Genomic DNA, 26,676 nt, shown 5'->3' on the forward strand with positions numbered 1-26,676 from the left:
TTCCCCCTCTCAGGCTGACACAGAGAACAGACTGTAGACCAACACACTTGCAGGCAGAAGCAGAGCAGAAGTGGAGAAGGGAACGATCAAAGCAAAGACAGAAAAAGTCAAAACTTTAGAAGTGGATGCAGCAAAATGTGCTCAGCTCCCAAACCTGTTTGCTACAGTGGCAGCAGTTGTGCAACAGCAGCAGCAGCAGCTGATGTGCAGCAGGTGCAAGACGTGAACATCGTGAGCTGAGTGAGAGAGAAAGAGAGGGACAGACTCCTCCTGTGGAGGCTGAGGGACAGACGGACAGAGTCACAGTGTAGGAGCTGCTGAAGACGACCACACACACATCAGAAACACAATAAGTGGTTAACACATCGACGAGCGTCCGACTGAACTGTCTCTAATTTCCTGGCGGTGGAACATCAAGTCCCCACAATCCCACTTTCTAACACATGTAGTAGCAGGTCTGTTCATGTTGTTCTCAAATGGTTTTTCATTGGGGGCCTGTTGCAAAATAAACTAAAAACTGGATGTTTAATCTGATTGTGTCTGATAAAACCACTTCAGGGTTTTTCCTGCTCTGCAAACTGCAGAGATCAGTCTTTGGTCCTGTAATGTGTCAGAACTATTTGGAGCCACATCACAGCAACAGGAAGAGGTGATGTTCATCCACCATGAACACTTCTGATCACAACAACAACCAGGTCTCAAAACTGTAAAATACGAACTTAACTCTGTTCTTTACCAGTTTTTACAGTCTCAGCATTTGAATTAGTAGAAACTAACCAGACAGAAGAAACTGATGTAGAAAATAAGACAATACAGAAAGTGAAAGAATAAAACAGATTTTAATGCTGTGGGTCAAATCAGCTCGGGCAATAAAATTTACTGAAGAGAAACGCGGAATAAGAAGCTCCTTCACACCTTGGGTCCACTATGACAAACATCAGCTGCCAGTCAATTATAAAGCATCGATTCAATATTGTGGAACTGGATTCTCACTTAGCTAAGAACTGAAGCAACATGACAAACTATGAACTAACTTATTCTAACTCTTAACATGTCAAATCTGATCCAAACAATCCTGCAGCTGTTACAGCAACAACATGTTGCATTTCAGATGTAACGTCTTATCTGGTTGGGTTGTTGATGGTAGCGTAGAGGCTGCTGGGATCAGTGGAGGCTCCAGCAGAAGAAGAGGAACCTTTCACAGTGCTGTAGGTCACTGCATCACCTTCATCATCATCATCAGCCTGAACCTGGAAGGAAACAGTCCAAGACAGAAATGATATTCACATAAACTTAAGACCCAGTGATCGACAGACTGACATCACAACAATCATCGCTGATATATAACAACTTTAACGATAAAACTGATTCTTTTCTTATTTCCTGAAGATTTTTGCTTCAGTCTTTAACACCAGTTGGAAAATAAAGCAGAGATCTTACCCGGGCTTTACTCTTGGTCTTCCTGGTGAAGCTGATGGAGGCGTAGGAAACTCCATCCTCAGGATCAGCCTGCACAGAGAAGACGACATGACGGCCGCTCAGCAGAATGTGGATTATTATTGATTCACTATTCTACCTGTTTAATGCTGTTTCATTCCAGTTGCATCCAGTTAAAACTCACCATGTTTTCATCCATCTGTGTTTTGTTCCCTGAAAACACAAAGAGAGGTCAGTTCAGTTTCCACAGTGAAAATCCTGGTTCATCAAAACTGGATTGTTTCTAAAAGTCTGAGCAGTGAAAGTTCTGACCTTTAGTTTTCTTCCATCTGATGAGCGCGACAACACTTACTGAGAGTGCTGCTAAAGCCACAGGGGCAATAATGAGCCACCACAGCCATCCTGGAAAGACAATATGGAAATGATGAATGTAGTCAGTGGTGATGTGATGATGTTTGTTAACGTGTTCATATACTGTCTCTATATCTCTAATATTTAACCAGAATATCAAAGGGCTGTCAGAACTGGTTTTCCTGCATGAGACTGAATAAGAGAAAATCTGCAGCCACAGTCGAGAGTCAGGGAAACAGATTCAGTCACTACCTGGTTGTTGTTCTGGATTGTTGTTGTTTGTTCCTGCTGTTGTGTTGATTTTCATTGTTGTTGTCAGTTTAGCTCTGATTGTTGTTGTTGTTGTTCCATCTTCACCTGAACAAACCAAAGACAAACTGCACAGTGAGAAAATCCTTCATGTTTATCATCGGCCAAAAACTCATCAAACAATGTTGTAATAGTGAAACTTCAGATCCATCAGATGAACAATGATTTGTCTTCATAAGTTAATTAGCTGTGACTAGGTTTGTAAAATCAGAATTACTGACTGTTGTGATGCTTTTACCTGTTGATGATGTTGTTTGTTTCATTGTTGTTGGTTTAGTTGTTGTTGTTGTTGTTGTTGTTGTTGTTGTTGTTGTTGTTGTTGTTGTTGTTGTGTCCTGACCTGAAAGAATCATCAACACAAGAAACTGTTCAGGTAGAAAACTCCTCATGTTTCCATCTGATGTAACTGAAGGTGAAAAATCATCTTCAAACTTCAAATCCATCAAATCAATCAAACTTTTAGGTGGTTTTAGTCTTAAACAGCTCATCATATTCTCACCTGTTTCCTCACCTGAGCTCTGACGTCTGAAGCTGAACTTCTGCACTTTTCCACTGACAATATTTGTCACTTCACACTCGAATAATTTAAACCTTGATGAGTAAATAAAGTGAGAATCCAGAAAAGTCACAGTGGCGTAGCAGTCAGTCTGTGATGTCTGGAAGTCTTTGTTATTTTGATCCACATCTTTATCCTGAAACAGCCACTTCACTGACTGATAACAATGATCATGTCTAAACACTTGGCAGCTGAACGTCACTTTATCATGGAGCTTCTGTTCAGTCACTGGTGAAGATGGAGATATTGTGAGAGAAAGACAACAAGAGGAAAATGAACTTCATCACTGGATCATAATTATTGTGATGTTTCAGTATTTTGTTCTAACAAGACAGTTTGAGCTGAAAACATTATGATGGAAATACTCACTGGTAACAACAGACAGATCAACCACAGAGTCTGGACCTTGTTGTCGTCCTGATGTGTCAAACTGTCTGCAGGTGTAACGACCAACATCCTCAACTTTGACCTTCTTTAGAACCAGAGAACAGTTCTCTGTAACACTCAGTCTGTCTGGTTTAGATTTGGTATTTTCTTTAATCTGTCCAAGTCTAACCAGCTCTACAGCTGCTGTGTTTCCTGATCCACTAAAGATCCAGGTCGTACCATCACATTTATACTGATCATTAATCAGATTTTTACAAGATAAAGTGACGTCATCTCCATCTCTGACAGTGAAGAATAAAAGATTTTGTCCAGTTGTTGCTGTTGAAAAAGTGACAAATATAAAAACTAAACAGAAATAATAACATGATTATATATGAGGGTCATTTGAGATACAATAGAAATGTAGAAATTTCTCCTCTGTGGTTCCCAGAGTTCATTCATCTCAGACCAAACGTAGCTGTTACCAAAGCAGCATCAGTCGTATTAAAGCAGTTTTGGAATGTTTCTTTATTGAACATGTGTTATATGTGTCCTTACCTGGAAACTGAAGCATCAGGATCAGAAATAAAGACATTTGGATCCATGTGGATTCAGCCATGGTGCTGCTCTGTCTCTTCTACTTTGTTCGTCTCTTGTTGTCGCGCTCTCAACTGACAAAGTCTGTGAAGTGGTTTCTGCCTAAAGATGGAAACAGCCTCTTCTTCCTGTGACCAGTGAGACGTCACTTCCTCAGACTGACTACAGTCATTTCTCTCTTTTCCTATCACATGTTGATTTTTTTAGAATAATCTTTCTTTATTTATTGTCTATATCAATAAAGTTCAAACATGTTAAGCTTTTTATTTCCTGCTCTATCTCTTATATCTACAGTGATTTAAAGTGAGGACAGCTCATGATCAGCAGCAGAATAGAGGAACTTGAATGTGTGATGAGTGTCAGTTCGGATAAGTGTTTGTGTTGATACTTCCTTTGTTCAGACAGAGTGTGTCTGTTCTATCAGTCTATTTGTGACATGTGACAACTTAGACCACAGGACAAGAAGAAGACGACTCCGGAAACTAATAGTGTGAAAACTGTTTTTAAATAAACGTGTTTGTGTCGAAGCTTCTTCATTTGTTCAGACAGAGTTGATCAGAAACCAGACAGGACTCATGGTGATGTTTGACAGCACATGAACAGACAGGTGAAGAGTCAAACTCCTCGTCCACCAGAATCTGACTCTTGATGTCCATGGTGCAACATGGTGATACTGGAGCAGCTGGGAAAGAACACAGAGGAGATGATATTTTACTGCTCTGAGACCTGTTGGATCCTGGTTGACGTCATTGTTTCTGAGAACTGAGGGGGACGTGTTGTGGTGAGAATGTGGCTGCAACAGCAGCACAGCTCTGTACGTTGCATGCGATGGCACAAGTGTGAGAAATGACCATATACTGTTTCCGTTCCCTGAATAGTGCAGATAAACAGACCACCGGCCCACAGCAGTTTGCTGCAGTCCCATCATCTGTCTACTCTCAAACCTGTTCACTGCTCCACAGTCCTGAAGTGGCTCTGATCCCTTTCCACAGCAACAACCTGTTTATTCACCTGCTCATCTCATTTGGGTCCTAGTCTTATTTCTGCTGCTGTCATGTTTCAGAAGGGGGAGGGGCTTAGAGGCTCTGATGCTTCATGCACACATGAGGAACTGGGTTAAACTGAGGTCGTAGTACAAACGTTAAGTTGTGTTTTTCTCCCACAGTGAATCGTTTCTTGATATAAACTTATATTATCAGTCAGCACAGTTTATTATCTCCTATATTCTTGTATAAACATGTGATTATATGTTGTTTAAACTTGTTTTGTTCTGTCTGTGGTTTGTTTTGTTTCCTGAAGAGACAAGAGTCAGATTAAATAAACTAAAATAAAAAGTGTTTTATCAGAGTTTGAGCTTCATGTGTGAACGTTCTCATGTTTAATTCTCTCCAGTTTAAGCAGAAAATCCTATAACGTTGTGTCCTGGAGGCTCAGAGCTACGATGCCTGCATGTCTCCACAGCCTCATCCTCCACTGAGCTTCACAGAAATACTGAGTGTCTCTGGACCCTGGATGCTGTGGGGCAGGGGTATCCAGCCCTGCTTGTTTTCCACCTATACCTGTCCTGCACACAGCTGATTACCTGGATCAGGTGTGTTCAGCCAATCAGAAACTGGAAGGGAGAGAAAACAAGCAGGGTTGTGGCTCTTGTGGACCAGAGCTGGCTACACCTGCTGTCACAGTGGCCATTTCCTCAAAACAGGACCAACAAGCTGCAGACAGTCAGACAGACCACCTATAGCTCCCTCTAGTGGTGAGCTGAGAGAAAAGAACCATCAGGCTGCTTAAAGGAGGTAGTGCTGCTGTTCCTCTTTAATCTCTGTGTTTTTCTTCTTGTGTATTTTGTTTCCTCATGTTACTGCAGGGTTTTCTCTGGCTTCCCCCCACAGTCCAAGACCATGCATGTCAGGTCGGTTGGTGACTCTAAGTTACTACTGTGGGAGCTTTGGAGGGACGAAGCGACACAAGACAAATATGAAGCGATGATATTCAGACTGAATGTTTCTACAGCAGCAGAAGTTTGTTAGAAGCTTCTTTATTTATTGTCTATATCAATAAAGTTCAAATATGTTAAGCTTTATATTTCCTGCTCTATCTCTTATATCTACAGTGATTTAAAGTGAGGACAGCTCATGATCAGCAGCAGAATAGAGGAACTTGAATGTGTGATGCTCCTTGAGCCTCCTCCAGCCACTGCCTCCACTCCTCCAGGGCCATTTTCACCATTTGCAGCTCTAAGTTTCCAGTGTCAGTTGTGTTCAATGACCTGGGTGTTGAGTATTTTGTTGTAACATTTTACTTTGTTGTTTTACTAACTGTTGGTTCTGTGACTCCTAAGACCACCCCTTTGTGAGAGGTGGCTCGTTGTAAAGCCTCTGCAACTGCTGGGTCCTTAGTGGCTGGTTCATTCTGTCACGGTGTGTGTGTGTGTGTGTGTGTAACAGTCAAACAGTCAAAGCAGGACCCAAGATTGCAGTGCTGTTGTACTGTATTGTATTTTAAAGATTGGAAATGATTAATGGGTTAAAGTCTCTTTCCTGAGAACAGGATGGTTCTGTTGTCAGTGGTAGAATCTGAGTTGAAGGTTTCCCTGGACAGAACCAGGAGAGGCTGGACCATGGGGGAAGAGTGGGTCAGGTAAGTCGCAGTGATTGCAAGAACCGATGGTCGAGGAAACCAACGGCACAGGGACACCAAGTGACTAACAACAGAAGCATCAGGGAATCAGGAGAACACCATGATCAAAGGAACACTTGGAAAATGGAGACGTGATTCAGGTTCAAGTATCCACAAGAACACTTAGAAACGGTTACGTATCGTAACCCGAGATTCTGCGAATGGGGCGCGTCCTCTGGGCTAATGATATGGGTCATATCCCCTCTCCATGACACCCCTCTAGTGGAGTGTGCACGGATGCTGACTGGAGGTTCCCTGCCCAACACGGAGTAAGCCTGTGCAATGGTCTCACATAGCCAGTGAGACAAAAGTGGAGAGGGAGGAGCCAAACGAACACTCCCTGTAGTGAACAAACGAGCGCTGTGAATGGCATAACTCTGCTGTGCATTCTACGTAACATGGCAGAGAAGATGCGAAGCAGCTTCCTCTGTGGATGCGTGCGGAGGGAGAGAGAAGCCCTCCAGCGTGATCACTCTAGATCTCTAGAACTAGTGATGCATTTAGGCATGTATGTAGGGTTATGACGCAGAACTGCTACACTGCGATCCTCCCTGATCTGAAGACACTCCTGGGATACTGATAGAGCCGACAGATCGCTGACCCTCTTTGCAGAGGCTACCGCCAGCAGAAGAGAGGTTTTTCCCGATAAAGAACGGAGAAGGACCTGCTGTAAGGGCTCGAACAGAGCCTCCGTGAGTGCGTGTAAAACCACAGCGAGGTCCCATTGCAGAGCCAGGGGACATGTGATGGGCCGTTGCTTACGGACTCCCCTCAGAAAAGGCTTTGTGAGTGGACGACTGAACACAGATCTGTCGCCGAACCCCTCATGGCATGAGGAAATAGCTGTAGTATATGTTTTAATGGTTCTAAATGCCAAATTTCTCTCCAGTAATAACTGGAGAAAAGACAGAATCATGGAGAGGGCATGCAACACAAGAAACACCGTTCTTGTTGCCAAACGCAGCCCATTTAGCCCCATACGATGCTGTAGTGGACCAGGTGCATGCCCCTTGTATGGTGGCTACGACACCGGAGGAAAACCCCAAAGAGATTGAAGACTCCATGGAGGGGGATAGATAGACTGTGGTCTAATAGGGAGCAGGTGTGTCTCGTTTATGCTGATCTCCTCCGTGGCACATGTGGGACACACAAACACAGGTAAGACACAAATAAAGAGAGAGGATAGAGAGCAGCCTCTGACTGCAGTGATCCAGTAGAGGGCAGTACCTGAGCATATTTCTAACAGAATATGTAGAACTGAAATAGTTTGGGACTAAAATGTGAAGATTTGGACCTGAATCAATCAACAACATGACAAAATACTCATATCCATTTTATTGCAGCTGAAAAAAAAGCTGTTATTTTGGTTTAATCACTAATTGAATTGTATTAACTAAAGCCAGAATATGATTTAAGATTCAGAGTGTTTCTATATTTTACATGACATTCATCCTTTTTTGAAGGAAATGATTTGAATTCTTCATTGACCACTGCCAAACTTAAATGACTGGTGCACATATCAGCTCAGAGCAGCTGGAAACTTTTAGGACATTTCACCTACAGGTGGCGCTACAGCAACATGATGAACCTGCCTGACAGTTTGACACTTTCCTTTAAACACTGAGCCACTAGTTAACCTACAGCACCCCCTGCTGGAAACAGAGTTTTACAACAGTCCATCCTGATCAGGATCATAAAACCCTTCAACAAAATACACAGTGACCTCATGACATGAGTTGGACTCATTTGGTTATGAGACAGAAACAGACTGTAGACCAACACACACACACACACACACAAGCAGTGAATAGAGTGGTGGCAGGACAGAGGTCTGGGCAGGTGAGGCCAGTAAAGCAGGAGACTGGATCTTAGTCAGACTGGTTTCAGTGCACAGGGTTAAACAGGTGAGCTGAGTTACTGACCAGGAACATGCAGGAGAAACAGAACTGAACCAGACTGGGTCCAGCTGCAGGCAGACAGGCTAATGGAGCTGAGGCAATCCAGTCAGGAGGATTACCATCAGGGGGCGCACAGGGAAGGGGATCCAGCAAACAAAAGGCTGTTCAGGTGGTGAAGAAGCTCAGGGTTATAGTGAGACACAAACTGACACTGAGAGCAAAGTTTCTATAGTGTGTGAACAGGAAATAACAAGGAGCAGGTGAAGGCAGTTACAGGGATAATGACCAAAGTCAAGCTGCTGGGGTTAGAGGACAGAGCAGAGAACAGGAATTGGCTTCAAAATAAAAGCATCAGGGTGGAAGTTGGCTCAGATCCTGAACACACACAAAGTGTTTAAATGAAAGTCAGAATCAGTTCCTCTGTTCACCACAGGTGAAAGAGTACAGAGATATTCTACTCCAGTAAAAATACTGTTACTTTGATGAAATTTTACTTTAGTACAAGTAAAATGATCGTTTTAAAACTCTACTGAGGTAAAAGTAAAAAGTATCCCTTTTAAAATTTACTCCAAGTAAAAGTTACTTAGTTACTTTGCAGTGCAGATAAAATAAGGCATGTTGACACGTGACATTTAGGAAACTACATTTTATTTATTTTACTGCTGTTTAACAAACATTTGAAATTAAAGTGCCATAAAAATAACATCCATCCATCCATCCATCTTCTATACCCGCTTTTCCTGTTCAGGGTCACGGGGATCCGCTGGAGCCTATCCCAGCTCTCTCTCGGGTGGAAGGCAGGGGTACACCCTAGACAGGTCACCAGTCTGTCGCAGGGCCACATATAGACACACAAAGACATGCATGTTTTTGGACTGTGGGAGGAAACCGGAGTACCCGGAGTAAACCCACGCAAGCACAGGGAGAACATGCAAACTCCACACAGAAAGGCCGGGATGCGAACCCACGACCTTCTTGCTGTGAGGCAACAGTGCTAACCACTCAGCCACCATGCTGCCCATAAAAATAACATGACATTTAAAATATATTGTGAATGCATGTCATGTATTTTTGTCCAACAAACTTCTTGTTTTCACCAAGACTAATATTGCAGTTGTGCAAATAAACAGTGACTGAAATAAAACCAAATTCTTGAAGCTCATCAGGTATCAGACTGTTCTACCTGAAAAATAACTAAAAAAGGTTAAATACCATCAGGTGAGCTTGTCAATCTTCTCATCTGCATTAGGGTCAATCTCGTCTTCAACGCGTTTTTACTCTTGTGTTACTATTGAATAGGCGTTATCAGTGTACATCAGTCCTATTTACATAGGTCAGTAGGTCCCTACTCACCTACCGGAACCTACTGGTAGGTTCAGAAGGTTGTTTTAATACTACAGATCTTCATTGTCGTCTTTACATAAGTTACGGCCTTAAGTTTAAACTAATCAGTTATATTTAGGCATTAAAACATGTTGGTTTGTTTTAGGCAATAAAACGAACAAAAACGAACAGCATTAGCATTAGCAATGTGACTTGGAATGTGACATGAGACGTCCTGGCCTCTGATCCTTCAGCTGAATCATCCAGTTAGAATCTTTTCTCATAAAATACATTGGTCATGCTGAAAAATAAAAACACTCAGTCACTGAAAATCTTCAAACCTTCTCATGGTTCTGTTGTTTTCTACTCAGGTCAAATATGATGAGATGCCATTTAACAGCAGTCGACTCATTTCTGTGCTGAGCTGATGTTGAAGCTGTGGATCAGTGGAGTCTCACAGAAACAGAAGGTTCTCCAACGTTTTCATACGTCACTGGACCTTCATCATCCTCATCATCACGTACCTGTGAGAAACAACACAACACACAGTCTCAGTTCAAACTGAGGTTGTAGTTTGTGCTGTTGTGTGTGTGTGTGTGTGTCTGTGTACAGTATATATATATTCATTCTGTGTGTTTTTCTCCCACAGTGAATCTTTTGTTGCCCTAACTTAATAACCACAGTCAGCACAGTGTATTATCTTCTTGTATCTTTTCTATATCCACAGTTAACAGTGAAGAACTAATATCACAAACAGTGGAACGTTCTAATTGGACCAACATGTGATTATTCAGTGTCTAAACTCACAGTGTTTTGTTCCTTCTGTGTTTTGTTTCCTGAAAAGACAACGAGACAAAAGAGTCGACTTCAGCTTCAACAGGAAAAACGCAGGTTTATCAAAACTTGTTGTTTCTAAAAGTTTCATGTGTGAATGTTCTCACCTTTAGTTCTGGTCCACATGTTGACTGTAACAACACACATTATGAGAGCTGATAGACCCACACACACAACGATGTTTCTCAATAAATGTGGAAAACCTGAAAATATTAAAAACACATCTGAACCTTTTTTATTAAAATATGCAAATGTCTGAAAGTAAATTCATCAGATTTTCACAAGATAAATTGACATTTTCTGTCCAACAATTTTATCCAGTTCTTGAAAAAATGACAAATATAACTATAAAATCGAAATAAGAATATGATCATATATGAGAAGAAATTTCTGGTCTTTGGTTTTATGTATAATCTCATACAAAGCGAAGCTGTTACCAAAGCAGCATCAGTAATAATAATGTAGTCAGTGGTGATGTGATGATGTTTGTTAACGTGTTCATATACTGTCTCTATATCTCTAATATTTAACCAGAATATCAAAGGGCTGTCAGAACTGGTTTTCCTGCATGAGACTGAATAAGAGAAAATCTGCAGCCACAGTCGAGAGTCAGGGAAACAGATTCAGTCACTACCTGGTTGTTGTTCTGGATTGTTGTTGTTTGTTCCTGCTGTTGTGTTGATTTTGATGGTTGTTGTCAGTTTAGCTCTGATTGTTGTTGTTGTTGTTCCATCTTCACCTGAACAAACCAAAGACAAACTGCACAGTGAGAAAATCCTTCATGTTTATCATCGGCCAAAAACTCATCAAACAATGTTGTAATAGTGAAACTTCAGATCCATCAGATGAACAATGATTTGTCTTCATAAGTTAATTAGCTGTGACTAGGTTTGTAAAATCAGAATTACTGACTGTTGTCAGGATCCTGCCGTGGACTTCCTTTGTGCGACTTTTATTTTGAAAGACTCTGCAGGATCCACTTTGTTTATTCGTTTAACCTTGTTTTGATTTTGATTGTTTACACCTGTGTCTCGTTTTCTCCTTTCGTTATATACCCCTCCTTTTCCCTTTGTTCCTCGCCAGGTAGTGGTGGGCAAGTGAAGTCTCATGAAGCACTGAGGCTTTCCTGACAATTGTGCCGAAAAAGATTCAAAGCTTTGAGACTTCAGTGACGGTGACATCTGGTGGACAACTGAAGCCATAGCAACCTCTAAAGAGCACGACTGAAGCACTGGCACTGTTTCAATCCCATGACAGCAATAAAGGTTCAGACCTCTTGAGATCAAAATGATCCCAAACTTTAGAACGTCGCTTATCTGTGGGACTCGCCATGAAACTTGCCAAAATACTCTCACTCTCACTTTCCAAATCCTGAAGCAGAATGATGCAGCTTATACAGCTGGTAGGCACCAAACCACTCAAATCTGTCAAACCTGTCAAGCTGTCATTGCCTCAGAATGCATTGAAACGCCATGAGCCAATGACACACACTGAAAGACTATGAGCCAATGAAAAGCTTTGAAACATTTTGAAGCAATGAAGCGCGAAGCGAAACAGTGATGATGTTCGAAGCTTCGAACGTCATCAGTCACGTGACACTGGTGTTTTGATACAAGCCTCGACACAGTGTTTCGAATCACTCCGCTTCAGGAAGAGTGACACAAGCTCCGAATCCTCGGTATCATTTGCCCATCACTATCGCCAGGTTGTTTTGTCCTAGTCGTTGTGGTTCTCCAGTCAGCATTAGCTATCCAGCCTTGTTCCAGCCCTACCATATTTTCTCCTGTTTGGATTTAGTTCTTTCGGACCTTCTGTTGTTATGTAGCCCTTTTCATGTGTCTTTTGAGTTTACCTGTCTGTGTGTTGTGTTGTCTTCCCAGTCTATGTCTGTATGTCGGGGTTGTATGTTCTGTCGACCTGATGCGTCCCCGTCTGTGTGCATGACCCAGGCCGTTCTGAGTGTGTGTGTGTTAGCATCCCCTGCTGTGTCCCCGAATGAGTGTGCGACCCAGGGTGGATGCCCCTCTTTCTGAGTTCCCTGTGTGAGTCTGTGTCCCCGAGAAAGTGAGTGACCAGACCGTATTCTGTGTTCCCCTGAGTTCGTGTGTCTCCTAGTTTTGTGTCCGAGTCCCAGGTTCCGTGTGTCGTCTTATCTGTTGTTAACCCTTTTGTTCTTCTTTCACCCAAGCCTTTGTTCCGGGATTTTTGATTTCTTTGAAATAAATCTTGCCTGCACAGTACCAGTTCTGTTGAGCGTTTTGGTCCTTTCAAACTAAAACCTTGCGGTTTTGACAGTTGTGATGCTTTTACCTGTTGATGATGAGGTTGTTTGTTTCATTATAGTTGGTTTAGTTGTTGTTGTGTCCTGACCTGAAAGAATCAACAACACAAGAAACTGTTCAGGTAGAAAACTCCTCATGTTTCCATCTGATGTAACTGAAGGTGAAAAATCATCTTCAAACTTCAAATCCATCAAATCAATCAAACTTTTAGGTGGTTTTAGTCTTAAACAGCTCATCATATTCTCACCTGTTTCCTCACCTGAGCTCTGACGTCTGAAGCTGAACTTCTGCACTTTTCCACTGACAGTATTTGTCACTTCACACTCGAATAATTTAAACCTTGATGAGTAAATAAAGTGAGAATCCAGAAAAGTCACAGTGGTGTAGCAGACAGTCTGTGATGTCTGGAAGTCTTTGTTATTTTGATCCACATCTTTATCCTGAAACAGCCACTTCACTGACTGATGACAATGAACATATATAAACACTTGGCAGCTGAACGTCACTTTATCATGGAGCTTCTGTTCAGTCACTGGTGAAGATGGAGATATTGTGAGAGAAAGACAACAAGAGGAAAATGAACTTCATCACTGGATCATAATTATTGTGATGTTTCAGTATTTTGTTCTAACAAGACAGTTTGAGCTGAAAACATTATGATGGAAATACTCACTGGTAACAACAGACAGAACAACCACAGAGTCTGGACCTTGTTGTCGTCCTGATGTGTCAAACTGTCCACAGGTGTAAAGACCAACATCCTCAACTGTGACCTTCTTTAGAACCAGAGAACAGTTCTCTGTAACACTCAGTCTGTCTGATTTAGATTTGGGAATCTGACCCTGTGTAATGATGTCAACTCTCCCTCCTTTATAATCGACGAGCCAATCAGTTTTCTGACATTTATCCTGATCACTTTTCACATGTTCACAAGACAAAGTGACGTCGTCTCCATCTCTGACGTCGATGTAGTTGAAGGAAACTTGTCCAGTTTCTGCTGGTTAGAAGTTGAGAGAGGAAAATAACAAACTAATCAGAACATGAGAAGATCATTTTAGATACAGCAGCAGTTTTTAAATGTGTCACTAACACAAACAACATGTTGATCTCAGCTTCACTAAATCAAGCTTAGTCAATAAAGCCCCACTGACAGAGTTGGAAGAATGCTCTGAAACTCTGACATGTGTCCTTACCTGGAAAGTCAATCAGCAGCATCACAAATAAAGACGTTATAATCCCTGTCAATTCAGCCATCGTTCTTCTCTCTCTCATTTGTCTCTTCTTCTCTCTCTCAACTGTCAGAGTCTCTGAGCTGCTGCTTCTTAAACATGAAGCATATGGACTTCACTCATTACTCACATGTCACTTCCTCACACCAACTTCTGCATTTTCCTAATTCCTTCTCTTCACCATAAGACTCAATATAGATTCAACTTTTAACTGAAAACTAAACAGATGGTTTGACTAAAATACAGTATCGTGCTACATCACCACTGACAGTAAACACACAGACTACTTGACTTTCTTTAGGTAGCATTAATGACAATAACAAATTAGCTTTTGAATTTTATCTCTTATACAGCAGACAGAACAACCTCAGAGTCTGGACCTTGTTCTCGTCCTGATGTGTCAAACTGTCTGCAGGTGTAACGACCAACATCCTCAACTTTGACCTTCTTTAGAACCAGAGAACAGTTCTCTGTAACACTCAGTCTGTCTGATTTAGATCTGGCTTCACTGTGAATCTGTCCAAGTCTAACCAGCTCTACAGCTGCTGTGTTTCCTGATCCACTAAAGATCCAGGTCGTACCATCACATTTATCCTGATCATTAATCAGATTTTCACAAGATAAAGTGACGTCATCTCCATCTCTGACAGTGAAGAATAAAAGATTTTGTCCAGTTGTTGCTGTTGAAAAAGTGACAAATATAAAAACTAAACAGAAATAATAACATGATTATATATGAGGGTCATTTGAGATACAATAGAAATGTAGAAATTTCTCCTCTGTGGTTCCCAGAGTTCATTCATCTCAGACCAAACGTAGCTGTTACCAAAGCATCATCAGTCGTATTAAAGCAGTTTTGGAATGTTTCTTTATTGAACATGTGTTATATGTGTCCTTACCTGGAAACTGAAGCATCAGGATCAGAAATAAAGACATTTGGATCCATGTGAATTCAGCCATGGTGCTGCTCTGTCTCTTCTACTTTGTTCATCTCTTGTTGTCGCGCTCTCAACTGACAAAGTCTGTGAAGTGGTTTCTGCCTAAAGATGGAAACAGCCTCTTCTTCCTGTGACCAGTGAGACGTCACTTCCTCAGACTGACTGCAGCCTGTGTTTTCTTTATTTGCTCACATATCAGGTTTTAATCTTTGGAAATGTGTCAACAAAGTGAAAAACATTGAACTAAACTGCAGGAATTCTCTAGAATGAGACAAACCACCTGCTGCAGCTCAAAGTCCGACTTTAAAAACACAGTTTGACTCATTTCTATTACAGTCACCACGACCACTGCACATCATTGTACCAAGGAAACAACAAGTGCAAACTGTGTCTGTTCTATCAGTCTATTTGTGACATGTGGAAACTTAGACCACAGGACAAGAAGACAAAGACTCAGGAAACTAAAGGTGTGAAAACTGTTCATAAATAAACGTGTTTGTGTCGAAGCTTCTTCCTTTGTTCAGACAGAGTTGATCAGAAACCAGACAGGACTCATGGTGATGTTTGACAGCACATGAACAGACAGGTGAAGAGTCAAAATCCTCGTCCACCAGAATCTGACTCTTGATGTCCATGGTGCAACATGGTGATACTGGAGCAGCTGGGAAAGAACACAGAGGAGATGATATTTTACTGCTCTGAGACCTGTTGGATCCTGGTTGACGTCATTGTTTCTGAGAACTGAGGGGGACGTGTTGTGGTGAGAATGTGGCTGCAACAGCAGCACAGCTCTGCAGGTGTCACCCACAAACAATGAGCCAAGAAACATAAGGAACACAAGAGGTTAACACATCGACAAGCGTCCGACTGAACCAGGCATCGACTGAACATCACTACATACTGGGCGTTTCCTGATGGGCCCCAGGGTCTGTGCAAAGTGCATGTCCTGTTTCTGTCTTTGAACCAGCCCACAGAGCAAGATGAGATCATGTGATTGGTCCACTGGCTTGTCTCTCATCTGAGATCAGCCCAACTCCTTCCCCCTCTCAGGCTGACACACAGAGAACAGACTGTAGACCAACACACTTGCAGGCAGAAGCAGAGCAGAAGTGGAGAAGGGAACGATCAAAGCAAAGACAGAAAAAGTCCAAACTTTAGAAGTGGATGCAGCAAAATGTGCTCAGCTCCCAAACATGTTTGCTACAGTGGCAGCAGTTGTGCAACAGCAGCAGCAGCAGCTGATGTGCAGCAGGTGCAAGACGTGAACATCCTGAGCTGAGTGAGAGAGAAAGAGAGGGACAGACTCCTCCTGTGGAGGCTGAGGGACAGACAGACAGAGTCACAGTGTAGGAGCTGCTGAAGACGACCACACACACAGAGCAGAGGAAGTTATGAGGAGACAGAGAGGCTGTAATAAAGGATCTTCTTGGATTAACAACAGTGTTCACAGCATCTTTGAGAACAACTGAGAAAGGAAACTGTGCAGGCAGCACAACAGAGCAGAGAAAACCTGAGGCTGAATCTGAGTCCAAATCCAGGTCAGAACCACAACGTCAGTCCAGGCTGAGTGAAAAAGATCCAGAAAGTGGCTCCTAAAACGAAGGTATAATCCGATCCATCTAGGAAAAACACAAAAAGGCAGAGTCCAAAATCTAAACAAGGTCAAAAAGCAGGTCAGTCAGTCCAAACAGACCAAAGGAGGTGTAATGTTCATCTTATCAGATATACACATTTGCAGACACACACTGGGTGAACACACTTCCTTCTTTATTTACTCTCTCCATACACTTACACCTTGCTCTTCCTCTGCTCCTGCTCCCCCTACTGGTCACTACCCTATATCCCTCCTTTTCTTAGAAATATATGCTTATTCATCAAAATGAACCACATCTCAAAACTCTCAACATAAACTGAGCAATATATCAGTCTGCATACTTCCCAATACAGCATAGTGTCATTTCAATGATTATTTTGACTTAGCATGAACATCACTTAATAAACATCTTTGACTTAATCCTTCAGTGCAAGAGGTTCCCTCCTGATCCTCTGAGGCCTATGTACATGTTGTTCTCTAACAGACACATGTCCAGACGGTTCTTTAGACACGTGGTCTGGTCCCATCCAGGCATCATCCATGTCAGCGCTCAGAATTTGTGGTGAAACCCGTCTTTTGACCGAAGAAACATGTCTCATGCACTTCACAGCATTTTTTTCCAGAATGACAGCTGGTCCTTTCCTCTCCACAACACAGTACGGCTCAGGCTCGAATGCTGTGGTGAAGTTGTTCTGTTTCGGCTGTTTGAGCAGAACACAATCGCCTGCTTGGATCACGCTGTCCACTGCAGCTCGTCTTTTATCAGCCGCGTATCTACCCTTTTCCTTTTGATGAAAATCTCTGTCTCACTGCAGCATCTCCCACTGCAGAGGAAGAGGAGTTGCCGACTGAACAATAGCTCAGCAGGGCTGCAACCAGTAACAGAGTGTGGAGTGGAGTGATAGGCCAGTAAGAAGATCTTACACCAGTCTTTACCTTCTGAATGAGCTGCTCGTAAGGCTTGGCACAGTGTTCTGTTCTGTCTCTAGACCTCGCCATTTGCTTGAGGCCAGTATGGTGTGATGCGTCTGCTGCATCCTGCAAATTTACTAATGTCAGTGTTACCGGCGCCAGACCTAGGGGAAATCCGTGCTGGCAGCAAGTGATACACAAGCCGTAAGGCCTGTGGATTAATGAAGAGGAACAGACATAAACGTCTTGCCAAAGCCAGTGCTCATTTAATACTGAAGCACTCAGCTAGGTCGCTAACCAATGTTCCTCCCAGTGAATCCACCCAGCAGTGGCGCCCTCTACTGTCTTAAAAATGCCACTACACCAGAGTAGGTACTAAATACACATACTATTCACAATTAACAAAAAAAATAGAGGGGTGTCTTGTTTCTATCCAACTAAACATATAGCAAATCCAACCTGCTACACTCTCCCCTACTTTAAGAGATGTCTCCGGACATCTGGAACTAAGCAAACACTACTGTGTAAATGTCAAAAGTCTGAAAAGTATTCAGTCTGCTATGGTTTACATGTCATGTCACATGCTCAATACGTCCATGTGACTGTGGGGTGGTAACATGCAGAAAAAGTGGGGTAGGCTGGTGAGGGGTAAGAACCATAGGTAAACATCATATTAGCCCCTGGTCTCCAGGGCTGGTATGAAGGCTGCCCAAGATGGTGATATGTGAATATTTCTGGAGGTTTCACAACTCGAGTTGATCTTCTCACCGTCACGTTCTCATCTGACGGTCCTGCCGTATCAGCTTCTCCATCATCCCCGTGTTCCTCAAGGTCAGCCTCCTCCCCAACATCATTGTTCTCTTGATTCGCCTGTTCTTCAAGTGGTGGTGTTCCAATAGGTGCTGGAGGTTGTTCTGGCTCTGGGATGACCACAGAGTGAGGCATGCTTTGGTACTGCCTGTCAATTGCCTCAGCTGGTGGTGTCATAGGCCAGAACTCTGGAGCTACAGCTCTCAGCTCACTGTTCGGTGTTATCTGGGGCAATGGAGGTCTGATTTCCCTCTTTTCATACACCGGTACAGTTCTGAGGCAGTAAGTGTATTCCTCCTCTTCATCAGAATGGTCTGACTTCTGCTCCTTCGTCTCATTTTCATGTGTTTGTCTACTTCCCTGTTTCCGCCTTCCTTTTTGCATCTGTTTACTCTGCTCATCTTCCTCCAAAGGCAAGTCATTTACTGCTAATAGCAAATTTCGATGCAAGACACGTAGTAGTTTGTCACCTGTCTCTGGCTGAACTCGGTACACTGGTCCATCTCCAATTCTCTCAATAACACGATGGACCCTCCTTTCCCAGTAAGAGCGAAGTTTTCCTGGACCACCTCGTTCTGACAGGTTTCTGACAAGCACTCGATCCCCCGGCTGCAGTACAATGCCTTTAACATGGTGGTCATAATATTTCTTCCCTTTCATTGAGCACTTCTTATTGTTTTCTGAGGCGATCTTATATGCCTCCTGCATTCGAGAAGCCCACTTCTGTGCATACACTTGTGTGGACTGTTGTTCCCGTTCAGGGCTCAGGTCAAAAAGCAGATCAACAGGCAAGCGTGGATTTCTACCATATAAGAGAAAAAAAGGTGAATAGCCTGTTGCTTCGTGTCTTGTACAATTGTACGCATGAACAATATGCTGTAAATGATCCTTCCACTCAGACTTTTTCTCCTCATGCAGAGTACGAAGCATCTGCAGAAGTGTCCGATTCAGGCGTTCCACAGGATTCCCTTGCGGGTGATAAGGGGTGGTTCGAGAGTGGGCTACTCCTGCCAACTGCTGAAGTCTCTGGAAGAGACTGTTCTCGAACTCCCGGCCCTGGTCGTGATGTAGCTTCTCAGGATACCCGAAGCGTGGAATGAAATCATAGAAAATCTTTTCAGCTGCCGTTCTACCTGACTTGTTCTTAGTTGGAAAGGCTTGTGAAAATCGAGTAAAGTGATCTACCAAAACTAGAATGTACTCATAGCCACCTTTACTAGGTTCCAGATGGAGGTAATCAACAGAGATGAGCTCAAAAGGGGCACTCGTTGTGATTGACTCCATTGGTGCTCTCTCTGGAATAGTTGGTGGTTTCTGCTTGATACAATGACACTGTCGAATTACATAGTTTTCAATATCTCGCTGCATGAAAGGCCAATAAAACCCCTCTCTAGCCAAGTTGATGACTTTATCTGCACCAATGTGTCCCATATCATCATGCAAGTGTTTTAGCACTGTCATCTTTAGCTTACTGGGGAGAACCAGTTGTTTCCGTTGTCCTGTCTGTCTATATAATATACCTCTGTCAAGTGTGAGCCTGTTCCATTCATGTACTAATCTGCGTGTCTCTCATCCCATTTGCCGCTTGTCTTTTTCATTGAGATTCCAGCCCCTTTTTTTCAGATTTATCACCTCGCAGATAGGTGCATCTTCCCCCTGGGCAGCACAAATGTTTTCTGGAGGGATAACAGAGATGGTTTCAGAGGACGTGTTGTTGGTGCCTGAAGTGAGATGGAGTACAGCCAGCCATGGTACATCGCTATTGTTCATTGCCTTGTCACCCTGCCAGACTGCAGAGATTACATCTGGTGGCACCATTTCTGTGTACTCCCTAAGATGGTCTGGGAGTTGTACTGGGTATCGAGACAGGGTGTCAGCATCTGTGTTGGACTTGCCTGGTCGATACTTTATGGCGAAGTGGAAGTCAGCCAACTCACCTACCCACCGATGTCCCATTGCATTTAATTTAGATGTGGTCAAAACATAAGTAAGGGGATTATTATCTGTGTACACTGTGAAGGTGGGTGCGAAATAGAGATAATCCCTGAATTTATCACAAATTGCCCACTTCAACGCCAGGAACTCAAGCTTGCCCGAATGGAAGTGGTAATTCTTCTCTGCAGGTGTGAGCGTTCTGGAACCGTAAGCAATGACACAGAGCTTTTCTCCCTGTTGTTGATAGAGTACTGCCCCCAGGCCTTCATTTGAGGCGTCAGTGTGAAGTATGAAGGGCAAATTGAAGTCTGGGTAGGCCAAAATCGGTGGACTGGTCAACATATCAACAAGGCGAGACACCACGGCGCTATGTTCTGATGTCCACTGCACAGGTGCTTTGGATGGGAGCTGACCTCCGTTGGTTCCCCTGCTCTTGACTTTTGACCCTGCTGATGCTGGTCCCGGGCTGGATGCACCAGAGCTCCCTATTAGCATGAACAATGGTCTGGCTATTCTTGAAAAGTCTTGTATGAAGGTTCTATAATCACCTAGAAACCCCAAAACAGCTCGGACCTCTCCTACGTTTTTTGGCTCTCTATCCTTTAATTGCAGGACTGGCTCAAGATCCCTGGGGTCTATTTGGACACCTTCACTTGTCACCAGACGCCCTAAATATCTAATCTGACGTTTGAACAGTTCACATTTATTTGGACGTAGTTTAATACCATGTTTTCGAAGGCGACACAGGACCCGCCTCAGATCATCAATGTGGTCGTGAAATGTTTTAGAGAAACAAAGCACGTCGTCCAGGTATGGTGAACAGCACTCATCTCTCAGACCCTCGAGAGCTCCTTCCATACACCTCTGAAACGCCGCTGGGGCATTGGTTAGGCCAAAAGGGAGGCGGATCCACTCATACAGGCCCCAAGGTGTGCTAAAGGCAGTCAGGTGTCTAGAACCTTCATCAACGAAACCTTGATGATAAGCACTGCCTTGGTCTAGGATCGAAAACCATGAGTAACCCCCAAGATTGTTCAGCAGGTCCTGAATGCGTGGAAGTGGGTGGCGGTCAGGGACGGTTTTGCGGTTCATCCCCCTAAAGTCAACACACAGCCGTAAGCTCTTATCTTTTTTTTTGACGCAAACCACAGGAGATGAGTATGGTGAGGTGGACTTCCTGATCCAACCATTATTGAGTAGGTTCTGCACATATTCCTTTACCTCTTTGTACAGGGGCTTAGGGATTGTGTTGTAGGATGTCTGAACTGGTGTTTCATCTGTTAAATGAATGTTCACTTGCAAATTAGGAATGCAACCAATATCAGAATCGCTCTTAGCAAAAACATCCGACTCCTCGTACAACATGTCTCTCACTATCTTTTGCTCATCCTGATGGAGATGTGACAAATCGACAGGAGGATGCCATTTCTCTTTTGTCTTGTAATTAACAGATGTAATTCCTTGGTTGCCTGTGTCTAACTGAGCTGCACATGTGTTCACTGTGGGTTTACACATGGACTCTGAACAACCAGGAAAACATTTAGCTGGCTTCACTTCAGTAACTTCCTCTAATGTGCCTAGAACTGTTCTCTTATTGAGATAAATATCATGCTTAGTGAGGTTCTGAATGGGGACTTTCACAATTTTTGTTAATCCACAAGGAACATCTACCAAAGCGAAGAACAGCTCTAGTCCCTCAGGGCAGCTACTCACAATGTTAGGTTCAAACAACATTAATCCGCCACTTGGCCATTCCCTGACTCGGCACTTCACCTCGCAGATCTGACCTGCTGGTATCATTACACCTTTCTTCCCTATTCTTACACTGCACTCAGTTGCTTCTTCATCAGAAGTCGACATCTGAAGAGCTGAAACTAAAGCCTCCACTCTACTGTCGCTGACACTCAATGCCTCTTTAAGCAAGGCTGTAATATCAGCCTCACCCCTCTGCTCTTTGTTAGCTTTGATTATCTCTGTTAGGACATTGCTACCCAAAACCGGACAGTTGAGGCAGTTCTGACTAACAAGTAATGGTACTTGTATGGTGACACGTCCACAGTTATCACCACGGATCTGGAGTTCAACATCTGCCCACCCCTCAAAGGGTATATCTGTTCCATTAGCTGCAGTCACTTGTAATGGCTGATCTGAAAGAAGGGACTCCAGGGACTGGATCTGAATGTCAGGAAGTGCTTTCTCAATCCAGGTTTTCCCTACCATGGTCACTTGAGCACCTGAGTCCAGCAGCATCTGGAGGGGGACACCATTTATGGCACATGAGACCATGCATCACTTTCCAATTAATTGTGCCAAGCATTTACTTGGTGGTGGTTTCGTCTTGGTTTATAGGGATAGCTGACTTAGGTCTGTGCTGGGGGGGCGCTTCTGTTACTCTGGTCACTGGCTGCCCCTCTCCAGTGACCTCCCCCCGTTTTCCCAGCATTCTCCTCTGCAAGCAACCGATGGCCCTGTGTCCAGTTTGACCACAGACAAAGCAGTGAAAACAGCTCATATTATTTTTTTGCACACAGTCCTGGCATCTGCCCTTGGTCTCGTTCGTGGGTACTTTAGAGTGGTTTGTTTGTGAGCGGGAGTGTCCGTGTGCTGCACTGTCAGGAGGTCTTACCGTCCGAGTCAGCTGTTTGGTCAGCGAGGACACTTGCACCGTCAGTTCAGCTATCGCAGCCCCATTAGCTTGCAATTGCATGTCAATTTTAGCTTGCCTAGCCGAGTCACTGTCAAGCTGAGCTACGCTAACAGTTGCTGGTCGAGGTTTAATCTTGCCAAGGCGCCGTAGTCTTTCGGCCTCCTCACTAGTGGACTTGGTTATCTGCTCTAACAGGAAGTCATCACTAACCTGCAAGTCAGTAAGTAGGGGTTTAAGGTCATGTCTGACATAGTAGTTGTTTTCATTTAATCCTTGGTACAACGCATGAAGGAAAGTTCCCTGGACCAGCTTCCTGTCATAGCTAAAATCTGCACCTGGTTGCTGTGACTCAAAGAGGACACGTTGCTTTAAACCCATGATTTTATACAGAAACTGCTGTGGGCTCTCTTTGTCTTGCTGTTTAGCATTACTTAACTCTTGAAAGAGCTAAGTACTACTTTTATCTTGGATGTGAGAGCGAAGAAATCTCTTGAGCTCTTCAACAGTCAAGTCATCTTTGTTAGTTAACATATCTTTAAATGTACCAGGTTTCATTACTTTTAGCACTGTACGGATGATTTCAGACTCAGTGAAACCTTCTTGTAAACCACCATCGATTTGTTTGCACAGACTGCTATATGACACATCAGAACCAAAATCAGAAATCTGCCCACCATGCAGTTTAAACTCTCTGCGTGGAAGCAGAGCTGCAACATCATTTATCCTTAATACCTGGTCTTCCAAGTGGAATGAAGACCTCACCCTACCAGGAGAGATACCTGCTGGGTCTGACTTGGCTGATGCGAGCCCAGCTGAATTTCTGGCTGGTGTTCCTGCTTCTCCTACCATACTTGGAGACAGGGTAGGACTGTCTCTATCCTTACGTGTTGGGAGTGTGGGGATGTCTCTGTCCATATGTGTGTGAGTGAGAATGTCTCTGATTGGTGTAATTGTCTGGTGGTGTGATGACTCTTCAGCCGATGTGGGTTTTGTCTTCTCAGCAACAGTCGCCCTGGCCTCTGGTACTGCCAACATGTCACCCAGCATGTCATGAAGCAGGAGGAGCTGAGCCATGCCTTCATCCTCAAGTGCTCTCAGTTTCTCACTCCTTACGTAATCAACAATCAGTTCATACAGTTCTGTTTCGCTTAAACTGTCAATGTTGCTAGCTGCACCACTGTCATCGATTGCATTTGCAATGGTCAGCAGCTGATCCATGCTCAAATCAGAAAGTCGTTTCTGGATCCTGCAGACCAGCATCCGCCGTGGTGTTACAATGACCATGACGACGTGACACAGGTGACACCCGCTCTCTGGATGAAGTAACTTGCAGTCTTCCCTGAAGTTGTGGACACTGATTCACGTCGTTTCAGCAACCGTTTCACCAGGTAGATGCACTACACGGATCCCGGATGAGCCCCCAATTGTTACCGGCGCCAGACCTAGGGGAAATCCGTGCCGGCAGCAAGTGATACACAAGCCGTAAGGCCTGTGGATTAATGAAGAGGAACAGACATAAACGTCTTGCCAAAGCCAGTGCTCATTTAATACTGAAGCACTCAGCTAGGTCGCTAACCAATGTTCCTCCCAGTGAATCCACCCAGCAGTGGCGCCCTCTACTGTCTTAAAAATGCCACTACACCAGAGTAGGTACTAAATACACATACTATTCACAATTAACAAAAAAAATAGAGGGGTGTCTTGTTTCTATCCAACTAAACATATAGCAAATCCAACCTGCTACATCAGCAGTAAAATATCCTTCCACAGCCAGTGGTGTGTCTGATCCATAAGCATATTGCTGCTTGGATGTACTCTTTAACTGTGTATGACCATTGTTATGCAGTGCTTTGAACACATTTGACTTGACAATGTTACAAGTTGCACCAGAGTCTCTTAGCATGGTCACTGGCATCCTGTCCACCAATATTGACATTTCAGCATCATTAGTGTCCCCTTGCGGATCAGACTCCCTTTCAGGATCATTATCTTCTCCTGTGATGTCGACTGACTCCTTGTTGTGTGGTGCCTTAGTTGATACTTGGTTTACTTTTAGTCCTGTTTTGGTTTGACAAACTGCTGCAAAGTGGTCCTCTTTGCCACAGGAGCAACACTGCTTCCCTTCTCCAACAGTACACATTTTCCTACAATGCCCTGCACGGCCACAATTACAACATGTTAGCTGGTGTGTGTGTTTTGCTCACATGCAAAGTTTTGCCTTTTCCATTTTTCCATTTTTTCAGCTTGTTGGTCTGCAGCTTCCATAGTTCTGGCAACATCTTGCAAAACAGACAATGTGAGATCCTTCTCATGCAACAGTCTTCTCCTGAGAGAAGCAGTAGAGGTACACTTGTCAATGACTTGATCACAAATTAAATCGTCTTTGTGATCGCCAAAATTGCAAAATCTTTGGCGTGAAATAATCATTCAGCCTTGTCAATGCTACTACAGAATCTTTATCATTGCCTGTGTCTTCCATTGTCACATCCGAACCACCCAGGTGAAGAAGCAGCTCATGTTTCTGAGCGTAATTTTTTCAGATATTTGTACTTTACTTGAATATTTATTTTTCTGATGACTTTTTACTTTTACTCCCTACATTTAAACAGAAATATCTGTACTTTCTACTGCTTACATTATCAAAACAGGCCAAACCCTCTGTCAGAGAGGTCTTTAATTCCCACCTCTGAGAAAGCTTTGACCAGATCCTGAGGGAGGTTGGGAACATTGAGTCCAAATGGATCATGTTCTTCATCTCCATTATTGACGAAGCAGCTCGGACCTGTGGTCATAAGATCTCCGGTGTCTGTTGTGGTGGACACCGGCAGTATGCCATCAAGCTGAAGAAGGAGTCCTACTGAGTCTGGCTGGGTTGCGGGACTCCTAAGGCAGCTGACAGGTAGTGGAAGGCCAAGCATGCTGCGGCCCGGGCGGTCGGCCTCGAGGAAATTCTGGCAAACTGTCCGGCGCCTCTGGATCAATGCCAGCATTGTTTATAGTAGAGATTGGGAGCTGCTGACCTCAACTGGGGATATTGTCAGACAGTGGAAGGAATATTTCAGGGATCTACTCAACCCCGCCGATGCATCTTCCATAAAGAAAGCAGAGGCTGAGGAGTCTGAAGCTGATCAGCCCATCACCCAAGCTGAAGTCACTGTGGTAGTTCGGTAGCTCCTTGGTGGCAAGGCACCAGGGGTGGATGAGATCCGCCCCGAGTACCTCAGGTCTTGCATGTTGTTGGGCTGTCATGGCTGTCATGCCTCTGCAACATTGCAGTGCAATCAGTATTCCTCGATTGGCAGACTGGGGTGGTGGTCCCTCTTTTAAAGAATGGGGACCTTAGAGCGTGCTGCAACTATAGAGGGATCACACTCATCAGCCTCCTTGAGAAGGTCTATGGGTGCTGGAGAGGAGAATCCAGCTGATGAAAGAACCTCAGATCCAGGGGGAAAATGCGGTTTTTGTCCCGGTCGTGGAACACTGGACCAGCTCTATAACCACTTCATGGGAGTTTGCCCAAACAATTCACATGTGGTTTGTGGACTTGGAGAAGGCATTTGACCGCGTCCCTCATGACATCCTGTCGTAGGGGCTCCAGGAGTATGGGGTCCGGGGCCCTTTCCTAACCAGTGCTTTTTGCAGATGATGTTGTTCTCTTGGTTCCATCGATCCAGGAAGTTCAGCGTGCACTGGGGTGGTTTGCAACAGAGTGTGAAGCGGCTGGGATGAGAGTCAGCACCTTCAAGTCCGAGGACATGGTTCTCAACCGGAAAAAGGTGGCTTGCAATCCACAGGTCAGGAGAGAGACCCTGCCTCAGGTGGAGTAGTTTAAGTATTTTGGAATCTTGTTCACGAGTGAGGGAAGGATGGAAAGTGAGACTGACAAACGGATCTGTGCATTGGCAGTAGCAAGGCAGTCGATATACCGGTCTGTTGTGGTGAACATGGAGCTGAGCCGAAAGGCAAAGCTCTCGATTTACTG

The 26,676-nt window shown here is 43.8% G+C and overlaps 1 protein-coding gene and 2 long non-coding RNA genes across 6 annotated transcripts in view; all 3 read right to left on the bottom strand.

Annotated features, from left to right (window-relative positions):
* Positions 1-712: 712 nt before the first annotated feature.
* Positions 713-26,676, bottom strand: part of LOC113136927 (uncharacterized) — a 31,349-nt gene continuing 5,385 nt past the window's right edge. Inside the window, exons 1-7 of one of the 4 annotated variants that reach the window (XM_026318101.1) lie at positions 3,578-3,667; positions 3,023-3,087; positions 2,609-2,881; positions 1,750-1,839; positions 1,622-1,650; positions 1,441-1,509; positions 713-1,250 (exon numbers count right to left, since the gene is read on the bottom strand). In XM_026318101.1, coding sequence (XP_026173886.1) covers positions 1,122-1,250; positions 1,441-1,509; positions 1,622-1,650; positions 1,750-1,839; positions 2,609-2,881; positions 3,023-3,087; positions 3,578-3,624 — 702 coding nt within the window. In that variant the 5' untranslated portion in view covers positions 3,625-3,667 and the 3' untranslated portion in view covers positions 713-1,121. Of the gene's footprint in view, positions 1,251-1,440; positions 1,510-1,621; positions 1,651-1,749; positions 1,840-2,608; positions 2,882-3,022; positions 3,088-3,577; positions 3,668-7,946; positions 8,016-15,392; positions 15,458-26,676 lie in introns of those variants that run through there. The other 3 variants (XM_026318100.1, XR_003296312.1, XR_003296313.2) reach the window with 3 other exon arrangements.
* LOC113136932 (uncharacterized) lies at positions 9,795-10,502 on the bottom strand. Its single transcript, XR_003296316.1, has 3 exons — positions 10,455-10,502; positions 10,321-10,349; positions 9,795-10,037 (listed from the first exon to the last, which is right to left on the bottom strand). It is a non-coding gene; the product is annotated as an uncharacterized LOC113136932 (long non-coding RNA).
* On the bottom strand, positions 13,606-15,101 carry LOC113136930 (uncharacterized). The gene is made up of 3 exons (XR_003296314.1): positions 14,758-15,101; positions 13,823-14,267; positions 13,606-13,626 (listed from the first exon to the last, which is right to left on the bottom strand). It is a non-coding gene; the product is annotated as an uncharacterized LOC113136930 (long non-coding RNA).

The sequence above is a fragment of the Mastacembelus armatus genome, chromosome 24, assembly GCF_900324485.2.
Source record: "Mastacembelus armatus chromosome 24, fMasArm1.2, whole genome shotgun sequence".
In the NCBI taxonomy this organism is placed as follows: domain Eukaryota; kingdom Metazoa; phylum Chordata; class Actinopteri; order Synbranchiformes; family Mastacembelidae; genus Mastacembelus; species Mastacembelus armatus.